This window comes from Fukomys damarensis, unplaced genomic scaffold (genome assembly GCF_012274545.1).
Source record: "Fukomys damarensis isolate Sample0158 unplaced genomic scaffold, DMR_v1.0_HiC HiC_scaffold_16, whole genome shotgun sequence".
In the NCBI taxonomy this organism is placed as follows: Eukaryota; Metazoa; Chordata; class Mammalia; order Rodentia; family Bathyergidae; genus Fukomys; species Fukomys damarensis.
The window spans coordinates 15,715,607-15,742,444 of NW_022900928.1; the positions used below are offsets into that span (position 1 = coordinate 15,715,607).

Consider the following 26,838-nt stretch of genomic DNA (forward strand, 5'->3'; position numbering starts at 1 on the left):
AAAAAAAAAAAAAAAAAAAGTAAGATCCTACCTCAAAAGAAATGTAGCTCAGCGTGAAGGCTCTGGGTTCAATCCCAAGAATCGTGAAAGAAAATCTAACTCCTGTGTCTCTGGATGCCTGCTCCAGGATGCAACCTGAGATCTCATTAGTTTCCTATCGCAAGGACAACTCAGTCTGAACTCATACGTAACTAAAGTTTCTAGGGTTACTTTTGTTACTGTTGTTTGTTATAGGTGCTGCTCTCTTTTACTTGAGCAATTGGTCGCATGGATCACAGTAGGTGACACACTGTGTTTCCCATGAGCTTTCATTTTGCTATATTTGGTCCCTCGATTTAGCTTTCTCAAAGCCTGTGATGCCCAGACCTGATCTCAGAGCAGTTTTCCTCAGTCAGCAGGTGCTGCTACTGTGATGGAACGCACATACTTAGGTGGCTGAAAGAGTACTGAGAGAAATTTGTGGGAGGAAAGGGATCACCTTAGCAATACACATCCAAACTACACATATGCCAGGCCAGGGATTTAGCTCAGTGGTGCCACTGCCTGCCTCGCAAGCACAAGGTCCTGAGTTCAATCCCCAGTACTGGGAAAAAAACAAAAAACAAAAAAAAAACACAAATATGTCCATAGCCTATTTGTATGCACACATCCAGAAATCTATCCTAGCAAATGAATACCAAATATGCAAATGTTGTATCTAAGAAATTCTTTTTCCTCCACTATTTTTAAGAATGATTAACCAGTGAAACATCCAACTCTCTTACAAGGGGTAATAGAAATAAAGTGTTTGTAAATGGGGAGGAGAGGAGGGGGTGAAGGGAGGGCGGGACAAGGGGAAAAAATGAGAACCAAGACCTGTCATGTAAAGGTACAAGATCCCAATAATAAATGTAAATGTACTGTATACCTAGAATGTACCAAGAAATTCAATGAGGAAAGAAAATAAAGACATCTGAGGATGAGCTTCAAAAAAAAAAGAAACTCAGCATTCCTGAGGGAAGAGAGCTTGAGATAGCATTTGATTATTAGAAGTATCAAAAACATGTTTAGGTTCCAACGTGTCTCAAAACCCATTTGATGCTAATAAACATTTATTGGTAATGAAGGGAATTACACAAATAATTTTTAAATAGGCAGTTAAGAAAACAGAAGGATTAGTTATTGGGATAGTTCTTTGTATGGTATTTATGGTGCACTTCTGAGGCAAACATTTTTTTAATAAGCCTGTCTCTGGATGACAGTTCAAACTCGTTGATGTTTATGGGCCTTAAATTAAAAATACAGTAAAGCAATGGTATTACAAATTATCAGCTTGAGTTTTAGCAGAAATTCTGCATTTAAAATTCTGTCAGTAACAAGGGCCGGGAATGTAGCTCATTGGCATTTTGCCTGCCTTGCAAGTTGCAAGGTCCTGAGTTTGATCCCCAGTTATCAGAAAAAAAAAATCTATCAATAACCCAAAAATTGTATGAGAGACTAATATTAGACAAGAGGAAGGCAGGAGGGAAAGGGGGAGGGAATGTAAGAGGGAGGTACGAGGGGCATGGATATGACCAAAACCCATTTGATACATTGAAATACCCCCCCAAAACTGTGAACCTGGGGTTTGGGCAGGGAACTGGTGGGGGAAGGTTAAAGTAGGTAATGCGCTTAGACAAATCTGCCAGCATCAAACCCATTACTCTATGAACTGACGTGCAGGCTGAACTGTGGGGGAATCCTGTCAAGTACTGAAGTGCCAGCCTATTCTGTGCTGGGCGTTTTTGCTGCTGGCTGTGGGGAAAGAGATAAGACACAATCCCTGTCTTGTGGAGGTTATGGTTCAGTGGAGGGGCCAGAGCCACACAAGTCAGTAGGCAAAATAGAGAGTGTGTCAGGAGGCAATAAATGCAATGGAAAAATAAGTGAGGGAAGAAGGGGCAGCAGGTGAAAGTTTAAGGAGAGTGAGCAGAGCACGTGTCCCCCGGAAAACTTCTGAGCAGTCCTGAAGGAGGTGAGAGGCGCAGCTGGCAGGACCACCACAGTACCACAGCCCAGGGCACATTTGAGTAAACTGAATGGTAAGGACTGGTGGGTTACTTCTGTGTGGTCAGTATAGTCTCTGAATTCCTTGTCACTTTCAATTAACCATGAGCACACCCAGATAGCTCTTGAAAGAGAGATTCCGTGTCTCTTCCCTCTTGGCAGCCAACCGTGCCAGGGCTGCTCACCAGAACCCTGAGGCTATGGCCCAGCCCCATGGGCACCTGCGGGGTGGTGACATTATAACCCTTGCTCTCCCAGGTACAGGGAAGCCCACTGGCCCTGCCCCCTTTAAAGCTAAGGAAATGCTGAGATGATTTTAGTTTGCTTTTGTTGCATTTCTGTTTGGTGAGTGGGTAAAGGAACATAACCCAATTCTGAGTCCTTCCAAGAGCTAACAATATAATCTTTATGTAGAGGTTAAAAGTACTATAATTTTGTTATAGTGCTCAGAACTGTCATATTTGGGGGGTGTTAACTGAAGAGGTATGTATTTTGTTAAATTTTTTGTTATTATTACAATGGCATTTGTAGTTTGTCTGCTCCTGTTCTAGCAGATGACTTTTAACTTTCACCCCCTGCAATAAACTCTAACGTAAGGATTAAGTATAAGGAGCACACATAAGCTCACCGAGGAGACGGCTGTTTCTCTCATCGCTGCACCCCAGCTCCCCAACTCAGTGTCTGGCCCATGGAGGCCCTCGGTGCTGCTGAACGAACGAACGTCTCCAAAGCTTTGGTGCAGAGAAGACCGGGAAGGGACAGGTGTAGGGGCCACAATGCTTAGGAACAGGAAGGCTAAGAAGCGGACCTGGGCTATTATCCCTCCCCAACTCAGCTCTGGGAGGATGGGAACCAAGTGAAATGTGCATTTTCAATGGCACAAGGGCAAGGCAGGGAAGAGAAAATGAAGGGTGAGAAGAAAACTGGCAGCCGAGTGTGCGGTGCACCCCAGCACGCTGAGAGGCTGGGGCAGAAGGCCTGCAAGTTTGAGCCAAGCCTGGGCAACTCAGCCACATCTCTACTCAAAGTGAAAAGTTTACAAGGAGAGCAGGGGTTCGCTCCATACTAAGGTCCTGGGTTCCATCCCCAGTAGCACAAAACAAAAAGGAAAAACTTGTCACATACTGTGGACCCTTGAGATCCTAGGTTGTTTCAGTGAATTTAACCTCTTGGAGCTCAGTTTCATCATCGGAAAAAATGGGGGTGGCGGCACCAACTTCACAACACTGACACGGCAATAAGGAGGGTGAAGTGTGTGATGCAGCAGGCACAGAAAATGCTATGTTGAAAAGCCTCAGTGGACCCTCATTTTCTCACCAAGAGGCAGTATAGACACTGACAGGCAGTGTAGGTGGTGTTCTGAGCAGGGGCCCAGGGCTGGACTGCTGGGTTTGAAGCCTATTCATCACTTAGAGCTCGGTGGGGTGGTTTTAGGAAAGTTACTTTTGTTCTGAACCATAAGTTCCTCCGTTGTAAAAAACAAGAGAACAGTGCTTACCTCGCCATGCTGCTCTGAGGATTAAACCAGCTAATGAGCAGTACCCAGTACTCTCAGAACAGTACCCAGCACCCAGCACCAAGGAAGCGTTAGGCACCACCATCATCATCACTCCCTGGTCCACCCGCTGCCACCCCCTCAGCGTGGAATCATAAGGACAAGGAGAGGAGCAGACAGGTGCATGGCAGGATGGCAGAGGGCCTGGAGGCAGATGGCTGGTCTGTGTCTCATCACTGTCTGAGTTCCCAATACCAAGCAGGCACAAGATTTGCCTGGATGTTTGCTAAATCACAGGTTGCAGGTTTCACCCTAATGGTGTCTGATTCAGCACATCTGAGGGGGCTGAGGTTTACATGTCCAACAATTCCCAGGTGGCCCTGATGCCCCTGATGAGAGCACACTCTGAGAATCACACAACAAGCAGATGCTGGGCTGGGCGCAATGGTGTTGTGTGCGCCTATTATCCAGCACTTGCAAGGACGAAGCAGGAGGGACCCAAGTTCAAGCTCAGTCTGGGCTACATGGTGAGACACCGTCTCAAAATAAAAAAATAAATAAACAACAAAACAAAAACACCACCACTAAGAACAGATGTCAGAAGCTCCAAGAGAAAGAGTCATGAAAGCATAGGAGCCTTGAAACCATCCCAGACAGGACAGAGTTCTAGAAATGACCAGAAAGAGCAATTTGCTCATTCATTTATTCAGCAAATATTAACTGGCTCCCTACCAGGAGCAGTGCCCCGTATTCATCTGTCAGTGGCAAGGATAGGAATTAAGCTGATTAGAAACACTGAGTTAAGAAGACTAATGATTTACTAAATTAAACTGCAGCAGCATCCTAGAAAGCAGCAGTGTCTCGCTAGGCCTGGCATGAAGCATCATGTGTTTGATTGTGATAGAATACACCTATCCCTGAAACAAAATTTACCATTAAATATACAGTTCCTGGCAGTAAATACACTCACACTGCTGTGTAATTATCACCACCGTTCATTGCCAGAACTTTTCTCATCTTCCCAAACTGAGAGTCTCTGCTCACTAAACAAGAACTCCCTGGTTCTGCTTTCCCGTGGTCCTGCTTTCCCCTGGTCACTACCATTCCATTTTCTATCCCTGTGAATGTTTGACTACTTAGGTACCTCAGATGAGTGGACTGTTGTTTTGTGACTGGCTCATTTCACTTAACATGATGCCTTCCAGGACCATCTATGTTGTAGCAAGCATGACACTTCTCTTTCATTTAAGGCTCAATAAATATCCCAATTGCATATGAGCCCTATTTTGTTTATCAGTGACATTTGGGTTGTTTCCATCTTTTGTGAGTAGTGGTGCCAGGAAGAGTGGTGTACAAATAGCTGTTCCCACCTCTACTATGAATTCTCTGGGTTAGGTACACTGAATATCACTATGAAGCCCGTCAGTTTTATTTGGGTGACAACTCAGATCACTGCCCCTGTCCTCCACACACACGTTTCCTACCAGACCTCTGCCACTGATGCCCAGGCTCTCAGCCCCTGCAATCTGACAAATCCCCTCCACCTCCAGGCAAATTGTCACAGCAATCGGGAGGGATTCCATTTGAGAGCTTGCTTGGCTGAGCACGTGCCTGTGGCTACCTTTTGCCCACAATGGCAACCTCGGCGACCTCCCTGTTTGCTGCCCAAATATACCTGTACCAGGAGCGTGTCCAGTATTGTGGGGAAGTTAGCCTTCCTGGGGGTCAGACGCCTTGACAGAGGGAACTGGCCGAACTTACAGACTGCTTGGGCCTGTGATTTACTCTCTCCAGTTTCAACTTTCTGGTCTGGAAGTAAGACGACACTTCCTATGTACTGGAGTTGTTGTTTTGAGAATTAAACAGCAATAAGCTAAGCCAAGGTTAGATAAATTGAGATAAGGTAACACACCTGCGTACTGCCTGGCTTAAAGTAAGGACTCGACAGATATCAACTGTTAGTATTACTGATCACTTCTAACACATTTCAGTGACTTCTTTGCCGTAGAAGGACATTACAACGGGCGTAGTCTCACTAGGCCAGAAGCATAGAATCCCAGACAAGAGCAGACACATTTTTCTAAATCATAAGACTCAAAACTACAAGCTAGCGCCCCAGGGATAAAAAAAGATGCTTTTGGAGAAGGAAAGTATTTGGGAACAGAGTCCTCCAAGGAACCCACACATTGCCCCCAGAGTCTCTAGCAGCCAGCTAAGAGTTGTATACATTTGTCCTGAGTTTTTTCAAAAGTCAGTTTGCAAATGCCAGGTAAAAATGAATTCCGGAACAATGGAAACTGGAAATGAGGCATGGTTACAACAAATCGGGCCGGGCCTCCCCCTAGATCACCCCAGTGCTTCTGGGATATGTCCTGACAACTTGGCGGCCTCTTCCTAAATCTCTGGAGGGGCGGCTGTTCCCGCCACTTGCCTCGGAAGAGTATTCCGCAGTGAAATGGGACTCACTGTCAGGCCCTTGCCTTTGAGAGTCCCTTTCTTCTCCTGACCCACTTTTGTCTGCTGTGCCCTTTCATACAAAGTCAAAGGAAGCCTGCCCTGAAGGAGCTTGCTCTGCAAGCGCAGACATTCAAAGACCACTACCACCTCTTAAACTCGGCCCTGTTCGTTTAGCCAAGCAAAGCATGTGTAATTCTTTTAATCTTCCCTCGTAAATCAGTCTCTACGTTCCCTTAATAGTCCTTCCCCCGCGCTTTGAACTCCCTCCAGTCTGGGCGTCCTGAGCTCTTGCTCCGTTTACACGAGAGAATTACCAGTCCATCACGCAGTACCCGCGCAGGGAATCCACCGGGCCGCACCAGGTTCCGGCTCTCACTAAGCTGCACGGCCTGCTGCCAAAGGCACCGGGAGCCAGCGTGGTCAGCCAGAACAGAGCAGGCCCTGCCCAGTGGCCAGCCCGGCTCCGACAGGCTTCCAGCATCTGGTGCCTACTCCGACATGGCCTTTTGAATGAGCCAGCAGTCAGGAAGCTGCAGAGAGGTCACCGGGAGTAAGACGCTTGTGCCTCTCCTGTTCAACTCCTCAACTCGCCCACCTTCCACATGGCTGCCACCTACAGCGCAAGGAGGGTCTTACCTGGAAGGTCCCGGCATGGTCCTCTTCCTTGTCACCCTCTCGGTTCTCCTTGAGGGCAATTAACGTGAAGCCTCTGAAGTAGGAGGGCGGGGCAGCGGAAAGCGTCACTGTGAGGGAGAAGAAAGCACAGGAATCAGCTGTGCTCTGTTGGTCAAAGGGGATGGACTGGGATTCTCCACCAACACCCCACACCTGCGGGGCGGAGGACAGAGGATGCTGGGAAAGGCTCACCTGCAGCACAGAAAGTCACCACCCTCTTCAGGCCACTCCTGCTTACATTTCAGAACCCGCAAAGTACCTGGTCTCTCTCTCACTTGGAAGCTCACCAACCAGCCGCAGCTGCAGTGAGCCCTCTGCCAGGAATCCCAGTGTGATAAAGTCCCCGGTCAGAAACTCCCAACTTGAAGATCATCTCGCGTTCCCTACAGCTCTGTCAGATTGGCCAGAAAGCTGTTTAGCTTCTCCTAGCAGTGACTCCTCTCCCATGCCTTGTGTGGTGCAGTGCTGTACATTCTCCAAAACACGCTTCATTTTCCATGTGGCAGCTCAGCTAGACCACATTTTCCAGCCTGCCTCACAGTTAGGTCTGCTTGGACCTGAGTTCTTCCAGGAAGACACACAAGCAGACATGGGCCTGTGGCTCCCAAGCCTGGCCTGTTCCATCTTCCCCCATGACTCTCTCACTGCCATCTCTATCTGCTGAATGCAGGGAACCCAGCAGAGACTCTGATGCCCCAGGAAAAGGACAGTGGAATCACAGGTGGAAGGACACTGGGTTTCTGAATAAGGACACGAAGAATCACACACTGACCAGGAACATCCATATTATGCTTTGCATGAACTGAATATAAACTTACATTGTGATGGGTCATTTGTTACAGCAGTTGGCACGGTGACTCTGTAAACTATTTTTCCACTGAAATCTGGTTCAAAGCCTCAGCTATACAATGTTGGCCACCTCTCATTGGGTCCCCGGTGTCCTGAGACAGAAATCTTTTAGTGCAATTTTTTACACTGAATTGCAATTATCTGTTGACCTGCTTGCACATTGGATTGTGAATTAATGCAGGAGACAGCCGGGTTTGGATTCCTTTTATATCCCACCACCAAGAAAATAATAGATGTTCAAGTCTCTTCAAATGAATGCAAATTGGGATTTAAGCTACTTTATTGCCTAAATTAAAGTGCTAAGATTCTAGGCTTTAGATGTGGATTGATATTAGAACTTCAAGGGATCCACAGTATCCTCTAATCCAGTCTTCCAGTTTCATGGATAAGAAACCAAGACAGACAGGTCAACAGATACTCCAAAGGTCATCAAACCATTCAGAGGCCAAATTAGGGCCAAAATTGAAGGTCCCCCCTCCACCATTTAATACTTAACCCATGGTTTCACATATTAAATATATTCCTCCATGATATGGACCTTGTGCAGGTATGGACTGAGAGTTAATTTTTAAATCTTACAAGTCAATTCATTTGACCTATATTATTTAATTATGATATGCAACCTACACTTGGGGAGAAGCATTCAGTCCTCCAAATTCCTCAGAGTAGTTTCCGTCACAAAAGAGAAGCACTTTGAAATGCCAAAAATAAAACTGCTCTCTTGGATACTGTAGTGTAGTCCTTGAGCCACCAACCCAATTGATGTCACAGAAAAGAACTTGAGGACACACAGATTTCCAAATATCATGCCATGATTGGTCAGTTCGGCTCACAAAAGTAAAGGAGCATTGTGATTGGCCACTGATGTCTTAACAATGAAACAGTAAGGGAGAAAGATGAAGAAAAAAAGCACAATAAAATAAGAACAGTAAAAACAGTGAGGCTTGGCGGTGTCAAGCAAAAAATAGTGCTTATGATGTCAGGAGACCAAGCGGGGATATCTGAGGAACAAAACCCCAGAGCAGCCTAAGCCAGCGATGGCAAACCTTTTAGAGCTTTTGATGATGACAAATGGCCGGATGTGGCATTCATGCCATGGGCTCACCACCACTGGTTTAAGCTCTCTTCAGTGGCTTCCAAGGTCACTTCACACAATTCTGGAGCCAGAGGAGCAGAGGACAAAGCAGCACACAGTACAGATGCTTCACCTGGACATCCTCCAATCCCCTTGTAACCTCTGACCGTGACCTTGCGCTGCTGTGTCTTTGCTTCCAGTGGGCAGTGCTGTAGCCCTTTTCTGGTGGGCTTTTTCCAGGTCACTGGAGCCCACTCCCCCTAACATGAAAGGCCCAGCTCCCTCACTGCAGGCAAGAGCGATGCTCAGGGGTCTTTTATACTACAAAAGGGATCCACAGAAACGGGCTGCAACTACTCTGAGGGACCTTGCCTCAGATCACAGCCTTGACTCTGTCCTGCCCCTCTTACTTCCTTTCTCATTTTCTGGGGATCACTTCCTAAATTACTTGTCCAAATCCTCATCCAAGGCTTTGTGTTGTGGGTTAAATTTTGTTCTCCCAAAAGTTACGGTATAAGCCCAACCTCCAGCACCCGCAGGTGCAATTTCATTTGGAACTAGGGTCTTTGCAGGTGTAATTAGTTAAAAAGAGCTTTTACTGGATTGGCCTTAACTCCATTCTGACTAGCCTTCCTAGAGACACAGAAGGATGAGAGGATGTTGTTTTAAGCCACGGATGTGTGGTTCTATGCACAACTACTGAGAAACCCAACCTAAGACCCAGGAGGAATCCTTGCCCTGCCACTGCCTTCAGGTTAAAGGCAGGCCAAGAAAAGGCCTCAGACCCTGCCTCTCCAGCCTCCTCAGCCACATGCCCACTCCCTACATACTGGGATTCACTCACAGGCAGTTTCCTGTAAAGTCCCATCAGCTCACATGTTCAGCTTCCTCCGTTCCTGGCAAACTCCTTCAGAGTAAGCTCCATTTTCACCCTTGGCGTGATGTTTCTCTGACTTCCCCATCAAGACTAGGTGCTCTTTTCCTCAGATCCTACTAACATTAGGGTCACCTCCAGGCCTCCCCAGGCAGGGGCTGCAACTCAGCACGGGCTGCAGCAGCTCCTGGCAGGACCAGCACCTGGGTCTCAGCTGCTCCCCGCTGGCCCCAAGATGCCTAAGAAAGATGACGTGGCGAGCAAAGGTGCCAGCCAGAGCTAGGGACTGGAGACCACTTCCTTTCTGTCTGGAACAGCGGATTCTCAAGGTGTCACCATAGCCATCCCTGTCAAACCCTGCTCCAAACAAAACACTGCAGCAGACATGACACCTGAAGCCATAAAGGTGGGTAAGGCAGCGCCTGGGTGGGAAGTGTTGCTGGCCTCTTCCTTGGGCTTAGAACACTGGAAGAGTGGCGTGTGCAGTTCGGGGTGAGTACTAAGTATTATAAAAAGGTGGAGAAGAAGCTTTTGGTCTCTGCAACTCTAAAAGAGATCATGGAAAAATGTAAAAGTGAAGCCCCAAATAATAACAATAAAGGCAAAAAATTAAAACTACACTTCGAGGTAGTTGTTTTGCTTTTAGTTTTTGAGACAAAGTCTCTGTGTAGCCCAGGCTGGCCTCAAACTCCTAATTCTCTTGCCTCTTTGCCTCCTAAGTGTTGGGAGTACAGGTGTGCACCAACATACTTTTGGAGAATTTTTTGACTGCTAATGATGAAGAGGTTATTAAGTAGGAAAATATACTTAAATACCATACACAGAAGAACATAGGTGAATATATTAGTGGTGTGTGTCTGTGCAGAATTTTTAATATGACTTAGAAGTTAAAAAAATTGAAAGTACTACACATTGAGTGCAGGTTCTAAAATCCCTGACCCCAAACAGCCTGGAATTTGTCACTCTAGTGATTTCCTGGTTGTATAACCTAGCAGCTGGAAAGGATATTGAGGGTGACCTGATCTAACCCCTTGCATTCTGTGATAGAGCGCCTTAAATCCGGAAGTCAAGAGACTCAAGCTCACACCAAGCAAGATGACAAGTAGGACCCAGGTGCCCTGGCTTTCAGGTGAAGGCATTGTCCTGATTATAAACTAAAATAGCATCTACACAATGTTTCTGCAATTCTGGGATTGCTTCTGATCAGACAAAGCCTGTCACCCTGTTTTGCAGATTCTGGGTAAATGTGAAAATCTCTTAATGTAAATGTTGTAAATCTCTTAAGAACTATACTGAACATTTTGTGAAAAAAGTAAATAAAAACCATCGAGACTTGTAAGTTATTTTTTAGAAGTTCCTGAAGTTTTCTTCCTCCTCACCAGTAACTTGCCATCATCAAATTCAAATAGTTTTTAATGATTCTCCCAGATCCATAAAAGAATAAAGAGGACCTGAAAGCTATTTTCTACATTTATAAAAGCCTATGATACCTATGTTAAACCCCAAAAAGTTATAAATATATTTTTACATAAAGGCCTATATAATTAGCTTAACCACAGAGTATCGGCATGAAGTGTAAACAAAGTAATCCATATGAACTCCTTCAAATCATGTATTGGTATATGACACTCACTAGGATATATTAGTATTTATCACCATCAGTGACTCCATTTTGTGTTTATATGTTTGTTTACAAATTTGTAAGTCCTTCGAGATGTGGCAAGAGTCACATCTGATTAGCACACGGTTGATGTGAAATTGAACTTACTGAGTAGTGTTCGTGGATGGAAGAGTCAGTATTGTTAAAAATGTCAATGTGCCTCAATTTGATCTGTAGATTTAGTGCAATCTAAATGAAAGTCTCGGTGTGTGTGTGTGTGTGTGTGTGTGTGTGTGTGTGTGTCTGTGTGTCTGTCTGATGTTGACAAAATGACTCTAAAATTTATATGGAAATGCGAAGACTATTTTGGGAAAGATGTAGCAAATTGGAGGGCTTATTTTATTAGATATCAAGACTTTTGCATCTACCAAAATTAAGCCAGAGCACTAGAGAACAGCAAAGAAAGAAAAAGGAGACCAGTTGAAAAATGTAGTAGGATCCAGGTAAGTTCCAAAAGTATAGAGTTAGGGATAGGGTTTTAGCTCAGTGGTTCCACACCTACCTCACAAGCATAAGGTCCTAAGTTTGATCTCCAGTACCAGAAAAGAAAAGGTATATGGTGTTTTGTTGTTGTTGTTGTGCCTTGTTGTTGTTTTTGAGGCGGGATCTCACTGTGTGGCTCATCCTGGCCTTGAAGTCACTGTGTAGTCCAGTCTGGCCTCAAACTCGGGGTATCTGCCTGCCTCAGCTTCAGAGTGCTGGGATTACAGGTGTACACTACCATGCCTATCTGGAGACTTGACTTATGATAATGGAGTACTGCATAGCAGTAAGGGAAAATATTTTCAATAAACAAGACTAGGATAACTGAGCAGCTACATAGAACAAGGTGTTTCCTCACAGTCTATACAAAATAAGACTGCGGTGCTAAATACAAAAGTAAAGCAAAGTTTTTAGGAGGTAGCAGAAGATAAAATGTGAATAACCTTGGAGCAGGAAATACTTTTTAAATAGGACATAAAAAGGGACTGACCATAAAGTACAAGATATATGAAGGAGGTGATATCAAACTTTTGCTCAGCAAAAGACATGATTAAGAGTAAAAAGCAAATAACAGAGTGAAAAAGATAATCACAATCATATAAGCACCAACTGACTCTTACCCAAAACATGAAGAACTTCTTCAGCTCAATAAGAAAAAGACAGTTCAATAGACAAAATGATCAACTAATACATCACAAAAGATGATGCCTATAGCTCACAAACGCATGCGAAGTTTCTCAACTTCACTAATGTACAGAAATAAAAATCAAATCCACACTAAAACATGACTGCACACTCCCCCAGGCTGACTAAATTTAAAAGAATTAGCAATATCAAAAGCTGCTAAATGGAACTTTCCACACACTGTTGAGAGAAGTGAAAATGAGCAATTTTGGCTGCAAAGTTCTCTGGCAGTATTGAACATACATCTTATGACCCAGTGATGTCACACCTAACTCAGCAGAGACACAGACATATGCTCACCAAAAGGCAATCATGAGAACGTTCACGGTGACACTACTTGTAGTAGCCCCTGGTTGGAAACACGTGGCCATTAGCAGTTAGCAGTCAAATGAGTGTAGCACTTGTGGAATCTACATGTAACCAAATGCCTGCTGGTCCCTGCAAATGTACTAGAAAAGATAGTGCTAAACACAGCCTGGATGAATCTCACGAACATAAACCCAGTGGAAAGAAGACAGACACAGAAGAATACAAATGGTGTGGCCACACTTCGATATATTTATATACTATTCAAAAAACAGGCATTGTAATATATGGGGCCAGAAGGCAAGGTGGTAGACAGTGGGAAAGGAGGCAGTGGGTTTGGGGGGCAGAAGGGGTGTTTCTGGAGCACTGGTCACATTCTATTATTCTTCTTGCTGTTGTTATAGTACTGAGGATTGAACCCAGGCCTTTTGCACTGAGTACATCCTCAGCTTAAAAAAAAAATTAAAGATGTATTTACTTAGGGAGACTAAAATCATTAAGTTGCCCAGGCTAGGCTTGAACTTTCAATCCTCTTGCCTCAGTCCTACAGAGTGCTAGGATTACAGGGGTGTGCCACTGCTCCTGGCTACATTCTATTCCTTGACTTGGGTCCCATTACTGGGGGTACAGTCAATATGTGATCACTCAGCTGAATGATTTGTGAACTTTTCTGTCAATTAGATTTTGATAAAGATTATTCAAAGCTTTCTGAATGACAAAACGGCATCTTCTTGTAAGTTTAGACAATGCATTTAAAGGGCTAATCATACACTCAGCTTCCTAGAATGCTGCATGCCTGTAAGTTCTAGAAAACGAAGGTTGTACTTTTAACTTCTTAATCAACACCCAAGATGGAGCTGCTGGAGGCTGAGCTTGGTGTGGGCTTTCTGTTCATAATTATCACTAGTGATGAGGTTATTGCACAGTATAAATTGAAGTTGGACAGGAGACCCTTTCCCTCCAGAGAACTCCATTATATAACTTCCTCCTGAAAGGCACAGATATGCAGCCTGTCCTGAGTCCCAGTAACAACTGAAGATGACTGCCTGGAATAAGTAATAGGATCTTCTCTCTAATGACTCCTCCCAAGTGCCTCCCAAGAGAGGCCATTAAAAGATTTTTTAAAAATCAAGAAAAATGCTTATGAAGGACTTTTTCTAAAAAAAAAAAAAAAAAAAAAAAAAAAAAAAAGAAGAAAAAGAAGGAGGAGGAGGAGGAGGAGAAGGAGGAGGAGAAAAGAAAGAAATGTTATTTGGAGTCATCCTGTGAGCACACACAGGGAAGTGGTTAAGAGCAAAGATTTAAGATTAAAATCCCACAGCTTCCACTTATTAATTACGTGACCTCTAGCAAGTTACTGAACCTTCCTGTTTCCTCATTTTACAAAAGAAGTTAATGATATTGCTTTTCTGTGTAAGTATGTCAAATGGGTTAAATACGCAGTGGGTGCAATGCCGGGCACTTGTAAGGGGTACAGGAGTTTATAAAGGATGCAGGAGGGTGGTGGTGGGGATGGTAAAGTCGGGGATGAAGAAGATGATGAAAACGATGAGTCTGATGCTGAGGATCATGACAATAAAGACCAGCGGGCCAGTCCTGGGGACAAATGGTTGAACCTCTGCAGAGCTCTAGAACTGAATGAAGGACCATGGGGAAGATTGTGATTGAGATAGTTGTCTTTGGTGATGATCCTCACAGGGCCAAGTTATGGGGAAATTTGAGTGATTTTTTTACAATATATTTTTTTTTCTTGCAGTACTGAAGAATGAACACAGGGAATACTGAGCTGAAGCCGCAGGCCTTCTTATTTCTTTATTTTGAGACAAGGTCCTGCTAAGTCACCCACGCAGGACTCCAAACAGCTTGGATTATAGACATTCATTATGTACCCACATCTTCTTGAAATCCTTCACACCCAAGACAGAGTCCCTGTGAGGAACTTCCAGTCATCCTATCCCACCACAATGTACCTTCTTAGTACTTCTTTGTTTTTCTTGAATGTCTCTCGCTCAATCTTAATTAAATATGCACTTGTGATATTATTTGTTAACTGTTTGTCTTTCCTAATAACCTGCAAGGTTTGTGAGAGCACAGACTAAATCTATCTTGAGCTGCACTTTAGCATCTAGCATATTTCTTTCTTTTCTCATTTTTTGAGGCAGGATCTCACTGTGTAGTCAGGCTGGCCTCAAGTTTGAAGCAATCCTCCTGTCTCAGCTTCCTGAATGCTAAAATTATAGGCATGTGCCACCAGACCTGACTTCACATATTTCTTCCTTAACACATAGTAAATACTCAGTGATGAGTGAATGATCATCATTGTTGAATGAATGGATGTTCATTTGTCTTCAATGCAGTATCATCATTTCTACTCTGGTCCCTCCTCCAAATTCCCCATAGGTGGCTACCTTGTATAATATGCCAGCTCCTCCTCATCTTCTTTTCAGTGTTGGGGATTGAACTCAGGGCCTTGTGTGTCCTAGATAAGCGCTGGACCACTAAGCTACACCTGTAGCCCTGTCCTGTTGTTTACAGAGCATATGCTGCTCTGTGCCATCCAAGTGTCACAGTCCTGGAGGAAAAAGATCGGGCTTCCACTCCCTAGTAACATATGGTCCAGTCTGAGAGCTGGGAGAAAAAAATACCAACAGATAATGTTTAGAACATGTGACGGCTGTTACAGATGTATGAACAATGTGCTCTGTGGTCCCAGAAGAGAGAACATCTGCATCTACCTGACTGAGGTAGAGGAGGCTTTAAAGAGCTGGTGGCATTTGAGCTACAAAATGAGTGAGCAACAGGGACTTGTCCAGGGGACAGGAGGAGCCCCAGCGTCCCAGCTAGAGAGAAAGGCATGATAGGCTACCATGGCCCTAGAAACCAGACTTGTTCTCCACTTTACAAGTTGCACGCTGGGATGAAAGTGTCCTAAGGCTAGATGGTCAAAGGCCTTCAATGCTGCGCTAGGAAGTGTGAAGCTACTCTGGAGGTACTGAGGAGGTCCTGAAGGGTCTGAGCTAGAGGCTGTCATATGCGGACACAGTCAGATCTTCTTATGATTTATGGCTGAAGGTTGTGTAATTATTGAGTCACAGCCCTTTTCTCACAGCCATCTTAGTGGCAAGTCCAGTAGCCTGCCTTGTTTATATGGTAAGGCCATGTATTTCACACTGGGCTTAGCCTCAAATTCTCATCCAAGGTGGAGTTCTCCCCATCCTTGGGTACATTTACCATATGAAGATCCCAACCTCACCTAGTTCTCAAATAACTTTCTGGGTCCTTCAAATGTTAGTGTGTCGATATTCTAGCAAAACCTTGGATGAACTGTCACCCAGTTCATTCTGTATGCCCATTACCTTCATTACAACTTGTCCAGTTCCATCACCTTCCCCACACTGCACCTTGGGTTTCAGAATCAGAGCCCCAACCTCAAGACAAAAGTCTTAGTCAGGTCCCACCTCCATCTGATGGCCAGGCCCTGCCACCCACCCACTGTGTGTAATGGTCCAGTCTTCCTGCTATAGCCTCAACCGTAATGAATTTCAACTTTCACCTCAACCTATAACATAAGGTTATAAATACTAATGAAGCATTAAATAAGTTACATGGTTCTTCAATCTACACAACTTGGAGAGTTCAGAGGAACTGCAATTCACTAGGAAACTGAAAAGGAATCAGGCAGAAGACTTACTAGTGATCGGCTGGCAGCGAGGAAGGCAGGGTTAATCATCCCAGAGGGAGCCAGTATGTACTGGGGGAGGGGGTTGGACTAATGTCCTCAGCATTCCCAGCCAAAGTTGAAATTTCTCCCATTCCAAGTTAAAGATCATGAACATTTTAAACTGAAAGGGCCATTTTTCTACAATGCAAGTAGCTAAAAGACCTGGGTTCACATTTGCCTGTTTATTAAACATAACGTTGGGCAAGGTAGTTAACCTCTTTTTGTTTCAGTTTCCTTCCCTGTAAATCAGCAGTGATATTATTTACCTCCTACTGTCATTATGGTAAGTAATGAATGTATAATAGTAAGCATATAAAAATGTGTGGTAAATCAATAAAATAAAAAGCAAACCAGTCTCTGCTATGAAATAAGGATCCTAATTATCATCTCATGGGTTTGTCATGAGGATTAAAGGAGATAATGAATATCAAGCGCACTGCAGCAGCTCAATAAAAGTTAATTCTTTTCCCCATGTGTTACCTCATCCCAGGGTCGCTTAGAGCAGATGGAAGAGTCCTGAGCTGTAGACAGGAAGAGGAAGAAGGATGTTAATGTTGGCAGCCCCTCCTGGAAGATGGTGGAAGCTTTAGAGAGTGGGACCTAGTGGAAGGAAGTTAGCTCGCTGGGAGCACGTCCTTGAAGTAGATTTTGAGGCTCTGGGTCCATCTTCTCTTTTTTGCTTCCCTGCCACTATGAGGTAAATAGGTCTCCTTGGTCACCTGCTCTCCCTGTGATGTATGTGCTGCTCCTGGTCCAAAGCAACAGGGCCAATATACTTCTGAAACCTCTGAAACAAAATAAACTCCTTTTAAATTGTCTGTCGCAGGTATTTTTGTCACAGTCACGGAAAGCTAACACAAATAGCAAGTTGCAACATGTCAGCCAATATAGATGAGGGCAGGATGCTCCAGACCCCAGCAGCTCCCCTCTTGTGACCACTTGATAATCAAGGGTTGCCAATCATAGTCACCTCCTGAAATATCAAGTCACAGGAGTGACTGTACCCTGACCCAGTCTATCTCCAGACGCTATTCCTTGGGCACGTGATTCAGTCAGAGCTCTTCCCTAGGATACTTCACTTAGGAAGGAGAAAGAAAAGAGCTTTTCTTTTAGTCACAGAACTGGCCAGGAGGCTTTTCATTGAAGGTCTGGCAGCCATCCTCCCTGCCATTTGGAGAAAGTTTATCCGTAGTAAGAAAAAATAAGGACTACACATAGAAACACAGCCAAAAGATAACATATGCATGGGGCAAGACAGAGGAGGTGTAAGGGAGGAATGGAAAAAGAATAGAGGGAGAAACACAGAGGGTGTAGGAGGGAGAGAGATCTCATGACCCTGTTTATGTTCCTACGTCCATCAACCCCTGAAGCCAGACCCACCCCTGGACTTTCTAAATACAGGAATAGATTCATCCCTAATTTGCTTTCCTTGATCTGACTGTTTTCTGTCACTTGCAGTGAAAAGAGTCCTGATTATTTTCAAACAAAGAAACAACACTGCCTAGACTGTAAGAATCAAGAAGGCAAAGGAAATGTATTTATGACTACACTGAGGGGCTGACCAGGGCTGACAGCTGGCATGTGGACACCATCAGGACGATAGCAGGTTGCCAACTTCAAAACAACATCACTGGATGTCAGCTCTAGGGAAAGGCTCTAAGGGATGTCTAAAGAGCTCTGACCTGCTCAACACTCTGATCGACTTGTCTGATAAAGACTTGTCAGGCCTGCTTATAAAATGGTGGGTAATCCCAAATTGGATTATGTGTATATGTCACTCAGTGACAGAATCCAGACTCTGTAAAGGGTCAGAAGCCACAGAAATGGACCAAATCACGCCAGAATCCATCGAATGGTGAATTACGTCACATCTTACAGTCAGGGCTCAGTTATACCAGTGTAGGGCAATGTATTGGCAATTAACTTATAAAGAGAACAGGCTCCAAGTTCTGAAGATTCCGCCCAAAATTGGGTGGCCTCATGGTTTGGGGACATTTGTAAGGGCAGCACATCACAGAGAGCAAAGCCACTTAAAACCTTGAGCTAGGAAGGAGAAGGCAACTGAGAGACAAAGGTCTCATAATACCCCTCAAGAGCAGGTCCCCAAACCCATAAGGCCCCGCCTCCTAGAGGCCCACAGCACCTCCACATTGTCCTAGAAGGAATGACTGAAGAAATGGGCATTTTAGGCAGAAGAGAAGCCATGGTAGCTACTTATCCAGTAAAAGCTGAGATCTTATTTTGTTGACACTGACTTTGGCAACAGCGAAGCATAACAAGGTTAGGCCTGGTCCTGGGGTCACCAGTCTGTGCGTGCCACTACCTAAAGGGAGTTCCTGATTCCTCCTTTCCCCAACCCCACTCCAAGGCAACAGAACACTACAGTCCTTCTGGCTTGGGTCTCTGCTGGCCACCGGACCAGCTTCCCTCAGCGACAGGACAAGGCAGTGGTGATCCTTCGAGGCTGAGACTGGACCTGGGACAGGCAGTGACTGGGGCAGTAAGACCTTTTAGCTACTTCCTTTCTGCATCACCACTTTGCCTTAAAAGAGAGAACATAGATTTCTGGAATCCAGCCCTTTGTTGGAATCCAGGAACCTTTTGTTGGTTGGTTTAAAGCTCTCCAAGTGATTCTAATACATAGTCAGGTTTAGCAGCCGCTTCAAATGGTTAGGGCAAATTCAGCTTAATAATTTGTGTCTCAGCCTGATGGATCAGCAGTCCCTCTGCCCTGCTTCCCCGTCTCCTCGGAGCCAGTGTCTGAGGTTGGCGACCTCTTCCCTCTGCCCTTTTGTCTGCTGTTGTTCTGCTGGTCACCCCTGCACCATCAATGGGGCGATTCCCCAGGCTCACTTGCTCTCTCTCCACTCCCTTCACCCAGTCCAGCCTCCCGCTACTGTCCCCAGGGCACCTGGCATCCTTTCTCTCTGCTGCCACCACCTGGGGCTCCTTGCTGCCACCTGGGGTGCTCACCTTTCTGACTGAGAGAGAAATACTTTCCTTATCTTTCATCCAGCTTTCAGGGGGAGAGAGAGAGGGAGGCAGAGAAGAGAGAAGAGGGAGGTGGAGACAGAGGCAGAGAGACAGAAAGACAGAAGGGGAAAGGGAGAGATAACACTAGGGCTTTGGGGTTTTAAATGATATATTTTTTCCACCAATACTGATTTAGTGCCTGCTACCTCCAGGCACTATTCTGAGTGCTGTAGATAAGACAGCAAACAAGAAAGGCGAAATCCTTGGTCTCATAAAGCTTGTATTCCAGCTGGAGGAGGCAGATGACGAACGAGGTGTTTCAGAGAGCACTTAAGGGGTGCGAGGAAAACAAACCAGACAAAAGTGATGGAGCGATGGGAAACTTAGAAAAGTGGTCAGAGAAGGTGCTTTAAAAGGGGGCTGAACTCAGAAGGCCTGAAAAGACAAAGAGCCACACAAAAGGCCAGGGACAAGCACTGAACACTTGAAGGCGAGCGAGTGTGAAGGGCCTGTTGTGGGAAAGAGCTCTGTGCTTGGAAAAGGCAGAGGTCAGCGCTGCTGCTTCCCGGAGGAAGAAGAGGAGCTGGGTGAGGAGGGGGCCTCGACCCGAGAACTTCCGGTCACACCTGTGCTTACCACCCAGGGCCCTGTCCCCTTCCGGGCCTGCGCTCTCCCCACACTGCTACTCTGGGCCTGGCGATTCATTCTCGGAACTCTTCTTTGCCCCTCATCCAGCCCATGGGACATATTTGCAAATATCAACCCTGTAGCTGTAGCTGTAGACCCACGGGCCTCCTAGGCCTCTGGCAAATCAGCAGATGTGGGTCAGGACCCCATTTGAGCATCCCTTCCATTTTCCTGGCAGTTTGGAATATTCTGTGGAAGCCCGAAGCCGTGCTTACGTGGAGCTCGCAAAGGACTTCGGGCTTGGTGCTCCACAGGCCTCAGCTCCAGCCCAGCAGAGGCTGTCTGTAAAAATGGGACATTTCGTATCAGCAGAAGCTACACAGCATCACAGAGGCAACTGTGCACTCCTGGTGGAGGAAGGGAAGGAGGGCGGGAGGGAGGGAGGGAGAGAGAGAACCTTAAATGGCCAGGACACTTGTCCGTACACTCAATTCCTGTACAAACCTCAGTGAGTATGAGATGCAACCCTCAGCTCCCTCACCCCATCATACAGGAGGGCCTGGGACTCAGCATCAGTGTTTAAGGAAGAAAAACCAATGGTTTTATCTGCCACTCAACTGAAGAAACATGGAACTACTCCAGTGCTGGAGGGAAAATAGAAGTGCCGGACTGACGGAGAAATGCCAATTTGTTTCTATTTCCTGCTGACGGGATATCTGGAGGGGTGCCTAAATCAGGCCAGCTTGGAGCTGGTATACTCGATATACAATTTCCAAAGATCTTTAAGGAATGGTTTTGACTTATGTGATTTTCACCCTCCATAATGGCTTTGAAATCTAACCGCTTACTTTACTGTACTCAAATGATTCCCATTTGTATTCTGAATGTCTACCCCTGTGGCTTATTTTCTTTTTTCTTTTCCCTTTCCCATACCACCCACTCGCTTTCTTCACTTCTTCATTCCTTTCTTTCTATGCTGCTTCCTCCTTTACTGAAGGAGAGGGAAGGACAGAACGGTCCACTACAGACACTGGGACACACATCGACACTCCTTCCTTCACCATTCATTTAGCAGGAATATTGGTTCACATGTTCTGGAGCGAACACATCCAGACCTGTGAGGACAGAATAAGAAATATGTTTTTTACGTGACTGGCATTGAAACATGTGCTGGAGACATCTAATCATCTCCCCCAATCCACTTTCCTTTCATCTTTTTGAAAAATAAACTCTCCCTCAAATTTCAGGTGGGCATGTGGCTTTCCAGCTCAATGCTATATTTCCCAGGCTCCCTTGCAGCTGGGTATGGACACTACTTTTTTACCAAGGGAGTGCATCTAGAAGGGTGGGTACAAGCTGGGCATGGTGGTGCCCACCTATAATCCTAGCATACTAGGAGGTCCAGGAAGGAGGATCAAAAGTTTGAGCCCAGCCTGGGCAGTTTAGTGAGACCTTGCTTCAAAATAAAAATTTTACAAAAGGGCTGGGAATGTAGCTCAGTACAAAGGTCCTGGGTTCAATCCCAGCACCAAAAAACAATGAAAGTGGGGAGGGGGGTGCTGGTGCAATTCCTGGGGTGCATCATTAAAAGAAAGCTGACTGTCTTCTGTGGGTGTTACCATCCCAGGGCAGTGCTGTCCAACAGAAAGAAGCTCAAGCCAGGTTAACTTTGTTAACAGGTATTGCCATGGCTTGGGTATAGATGTCCCCCCAAAACCTCATGTGGTGGCTGAATCTAGAGTGTGTGATTAATAAACCAATACACTGACTGGTTTGGCACTGCCTTAATCCTGGTAGTCTGCATAAGATAAAAGGGGCAGAAAGCCTCTGTGAAGCTCTCTTGTTGCCTTTGCTGTCTCCTGCATCCATGAACTGTTGCCTCTCTGCCATGCCACAACGCCTTAGAGCAAGGTGATTATAACTGAAACCTCTACAAACTGTGAGCTAAATCATCCTTTCCCCCTTTAACTTTGAGTGCTGGGTATATTGTCTGAGCCACAAGAGAAAAGTAACTAAGACAGATATCTAACAGAAATAAATGTAACACAGGTAAAATATTTTTCCAGTACTAGGGATTGAATCCAGGGTCTTTGCACCTACTCTGTCCAATGATCATTACAACATGGAATTGATGTGAACAAAAAGCTTATCCTTTATTCTTACTAATTCTTCAAAATGATGTACAACACAGCTCAGTTTGGACTAGCCACATTTCAAGTGTGCAATTCTCATACTTGACTATTGGCGAGTGGCTACATCCTGGACAGCAGGGTGTGAAAAGCCAGAGGAGCCGTGAGACAGAAGGCCTGGGTTTTTGCACGGCCTTCTGGAGTGAAGTTCCACCCTGTCACGTAGGACTTCCCATCTTCTTCTGGCTTGAACCACTGTATTTGGAGATCTCTCTGTAATGCAAACTTAGCCTGTACCCTGACTAATGTAATATGGTATAATTTTTTCTCCCAGAGATTGATTTTAACGTACACCTGCCATTTCATACAGTGACCAAGTGGAAAGTGTGGGAAAAGCTCTTGAGATCAGCCCATGTTTGTAAATAGATCAGCGATTACAGCCTGTTGTTCCAGGAGAAAGAGTCAGCTATAAAGGAAAAACTTACCTAGGAATGGGAAGGTACTCAAGTGGGGGGGGGCTCAAATTCACGGTCTTCCTGCCTCAGCCTCCTAGACTGTTAGGATAAGAGGCATGTACGGCACTCAAGTGTGAAACCTTGAAACACTCTAATTGGATCTACTTTCATTTTTGTATACTTGGATTTTTTCTTTGTTTCCTGGAAATCAAAGCAATAAATAATCTCCACAACCTTTAAGGGTCAGACAGGTAGCACCTTATAATTTGCATTATCAATCTGAACTATTAAAAGTGATGAGGATTCTACAACTAAAATTACATAATAAAAAAGAGGAGAGGCCAGGAGAGAAGGGAGAGAGGTAGGAGTGAAAGTTCACTGCGTCATCACCAGCACTTATTTAAAAACAAACCACAGTGTAAGAAAAGGTTTGTTGAAAAGACCTCTCCCGGATTCAATTCCTCACATCCTACATCTTTCCTGCTCAGGCATCTAGTTTTATATGCATGGTCATATAACATCTGCATGTAAAGATAAACCAATAATCAAATCAGGGTTTTTTTTTCCCCCTTATGCAATTTGTTTCTGCTTCCCCACAAACAAAAGGGATTCGCTAAAGACTGACAAGGTTCTTCATGATTCTAAATTAAGCCCTGGTTTATGGGGAATTGCAATACTGAAGCCTACAAAAAGCACAAAGTTAATGTAAGTAGGGATCTGTCCCTTTATTACTCTGGGTCCTGCGACATGTCAGTTATTATCTTGATTTGTTGACCCCATTCCTTTCCCGGAGGACTCACCATCTGGAAAGCTGAGAGTAGCTGAGTGAATTCATTCTACTTCCAACTCACTGTAGTGAGCCAGCAGAGGAGACTGGTTACAAATGTACATTGAGCCAGGCATGATGGGGCATGCCGGAGGCTGAGGCAGGAGGATTGCCATGAGTTTGTGATAAGCCTGGACTATATTGTGAGTTTAAGAGTTCAAGGCCAGCCTTAACTACATAGCAAACCCTGCCTCAGGAAAAACAAACAAACAAACAAACAAACAAAAAGGAACGAATTCAGGAGAGACATAGACCAGAGAGCAGATCCCCACTGCTAAGTAGCTGTGTGACCATGAGGAAAGCTTTGAGAATTTGGTCTTCTCATCTATAAAAGACGAGTAATACATCACCTCAAAGTACTATAAGGAATAAGGGGGATAAGCAGGAAAAGCTTAACACAATTCTTATCCAGTGCCTTGCTGCTAAGCATTCTTCTATTTCCAAAATAATGATGTTATACATGGAGAAATTGTGGCTCAGAGAGGCCCAAGGTCACACAGTAGAAATAGGACCATGTAGAAATGAAAACTGAGTTATCTAATGTTGAATCCTATGCTATTTTACACCAGGCGGAGGTGCCTTTCTCTTGCAGGCTGTGTGTGCCCCACAGTGGGACAAAGGAGAGAGAGCAAAGCAGCTTTGGAGGTCTCCACACCTCCCAGTTTAGGATAAATCCCCACCCAATTATGCTCAAAGTTGGGCCACCTTTTGAAATCTCAACTGCACATTCTTTTCCCATCAAGTTCCTTGAAATTTCCCTTTACAGAGCATCTAGGAAAAGCTGCTCTCGTTAGCCTGGGTCTGACTTTTATTTTCCTAATAAACAGACCTTCGGGCAGACAGAAGAGCCTCTTATTTTTAATCAGTTCTTCAATATTGCAGCTGATTTCCTTCTATTTGGCTTGAAACTGTGATCTGGAAAAGGCTGGTCCTGTAAATTGTCCTGCTATAAGGGAAGCCCCTTGAGGATCCTCAACTTGTTATTTTTAATCACTGTAATCTCCTTTCAAAGGAGGCCCTGGTCAGAAACAGAGCAGGCCTTTCAGGGCTTTCCAAAGCACAATTATTGCAGTAGGGGGAAGGTTAGGGGCGACCGAGGGAGGTTAGAGAAAGTGGAGGGAGAGAAAAAGAAGTCAGATATAGCACCAACAACTTGGAATAGGGTGAATAAGAGTCTCAATTGGACCAGGCTGTGGGGGAAGAATCCCCAGGACTCAATTTTTAACCTAGTGACTACTTTATGCTAGTGGAGAGTAACACAAGGCTACACTGTGATGGGGCACAGACAGCACAAGAATTGGTGATGGGACAGATGGAAAGGACAAAGATTTGAGGCAGGAAAAGAAGTTATTGATTCCAAAGACTGTGAGAGATCTTAATTCAGGAAAAACGGAAAAGCACTCACGGCACCGGAGGAATGTTAACTGCCCCAGCCCAAGTCTGCACCGAGCAGCGGGCCGAATGCATTAGATTCACTTTTAACATAATTATTCTAAGAAAGCATAAGCCAAAAGAACATGTCACAACCTAGGAGAGCCCCCTTTTTTCCTAACTTGGAGAGTTGGAGCCAAGTTGGTTAATCACAGAATATTTATTCAGGAGATCTTAGCATGGCTCCTTTAAGAACTTTTCCTTCCAGATCTCTTGGCCAAAAGGAGAAAGGATGATTGTCCCACCTACAGCCCAGCAGTGAGCCACCGGTGTCAAAGTCCCTAAAGCCTAAAGGTTTAGGCTGCTGAGTCCAGGCCCTCCCCTTCCGGCCTTGTTCCCCTCTTGGGGGCAGCACCACAGCGACTCTGTCTCTGGCCACATGATAATGGGATGGATACCCCACCTCCACCCAACCTGGCCCCACTGCTCCCAGCGCCCAGCCAAATGCAGGACTAGTGTGAGAAGACACCAAAAAACACTGGGCCAGGGCCCCATAGAAGCCTAAATCACGAAATCTTCCAGTGTGTCCATTATGGACAATCTTAGACAAGGCTTCTAGGATGAGGACATTAATTTGTCATTCATTCAGTTAATTCATAAGGCCCAGATAATGGCCGTTCGCTGGTAGACTGGACCAGAGTGCTAAAGGAACCTTTTAAACACACACAAACCCCAAAACTTAACCAGGCACACCTCCCTCCACTGTTAAACCAACACAAGGGCTCTCATATACAACTCTAATGTGGACCGGACCGGACTTGTCGCTCAGGCACATTATTGTAAACTCATTCCCTCTCTGTACCAACCAGAGGTTCAGAGGAATTAAACGACTTCCCCAAAGCCACGTAGCTACAAGCCCCTTTGCGTCCAGAGCCAGTCTCCCTGACTGACCGCAGGCCCTCGGCGCCGGGGAGGCCTGCAGAGGCCGTGAGGTTCCTGCCTCCCTCCGGTCCAGTCCACGTGGAGGTCTGGCTGTGTCCTCCTGCCTCCGCCAGCGGCTGTCCCCGCTAGTGGCGGGGCTCCCTCCTGCTACCGCGCCAGCCAGAGCATCCCCCCTACCCCCAGGCTGGGCGAGGCGAGGTGAGGTGCTCTCTGCCCTAAATCTTTCTTCTCAGAGGACCAAAGATCCTGCCAAAGAGAAGCTCCGGGACAAGGCCCCACCCGGCCAAGTCCGTGCGCCAGCCCGGGACAGCCAAATCGGCGTTCTGAGCAGGGCGGCCGCGGACACCACCCCAAACTTTCTCCCGCGTCGCTCCCACCGCTGACTCGCTCGACTCTGGGGATGGAAAGGCGGCTGCTGGGGGTCCACTGGTGCCACCCCCGGGTGCCCACGACCCAGTCTTCCTTGCTCCGCACCAGAGCTGACTTATGCAGGGGCGGGGAGGGAGACGCCGCAGGAAAGGTCAAGCGAGTCATGCCTGGGGTCCTGTGTCCCACGCGGACAGCGGACAGCAGCGCCTGCTGCGCAGGAAGGCGAAGGAGTGGGGGAGGAGGCGGCGCGGAGTCCGGTCCTAAGATTAGCGCCAGTCGGCCGCCCGGCCTGCCCGGAGGAGGCGCTCACCTGCCCCAACGCCGAAGCGCGACGTTCCCGGGGAGCAGAGCCTCGGGCTGCGGGCGCCAAGGTCCCACAGCCTCCAGGGAGCAGGCCTGGGGATCGGGCCCCACTTTCGGTCTTCACTGGACTTCCTCTCCCGCTGGGAGCCTAGCCCGGTTTCCACTGGGGTCCAGTCCTGGAAATCCAAGATCCTCCCCCAAACCAGAGATCGGAAAAGCACAATTGGGGAATTTCTTCCCCAGGACCCATCCGAAGATCTTCAGGCTCTTCCCCATACTCTCCGCGCCCCGGGATCGGTTCGGGAGAAGCGAAAGGTGACCGTACCGCTTGGGGCCAGTCTGAGAGAAGCTGGGCCCCTTCTTTCAGGGGTCGAAGGTGCCTTGTCTGGTCCCCACTGAGAAGAGCCGGGTCCCCTCCCTTCCACAGACCGATCTGGAGGAAGGTGGGTCTGCTCCGCTGCCGACGGTGGGGGTGGAAGGCGGCTACTCCCCAGCCGGGCAGGCGTGACGCGTGGCTCCGCTGAAACCTCCGCCCCGAA

General features: G+C 46.1%; 1 protein-coding gene across 1 annotated transcript in view; it reads right to left on the reverse strand.

Moving 5' to 3' along the window:
- Positions 1-26,556, reverse strand: part of Spon1 (spondin 1) — a gene marked incomplete at its 5' end in the record, with an annotated part of 272,587 nt that extends 246,031 nt beyond the window's left edge. Inside the window, 2 exons of the mRNA XM_010615374.3 lie at positions 6,614-6,720; positions 26,307-26,556. Coding sequence (XP_010613676.1) covers positions 6,614-6,720; positions 26,307-26,556 — 357 coding nt within the window. The remainder of the gene's footprint in view (positions 1-6,613; positions 6,721-26,306) is intronic.
- Positions 26,557-26,838: the final 282 nt, after the last annotated feature.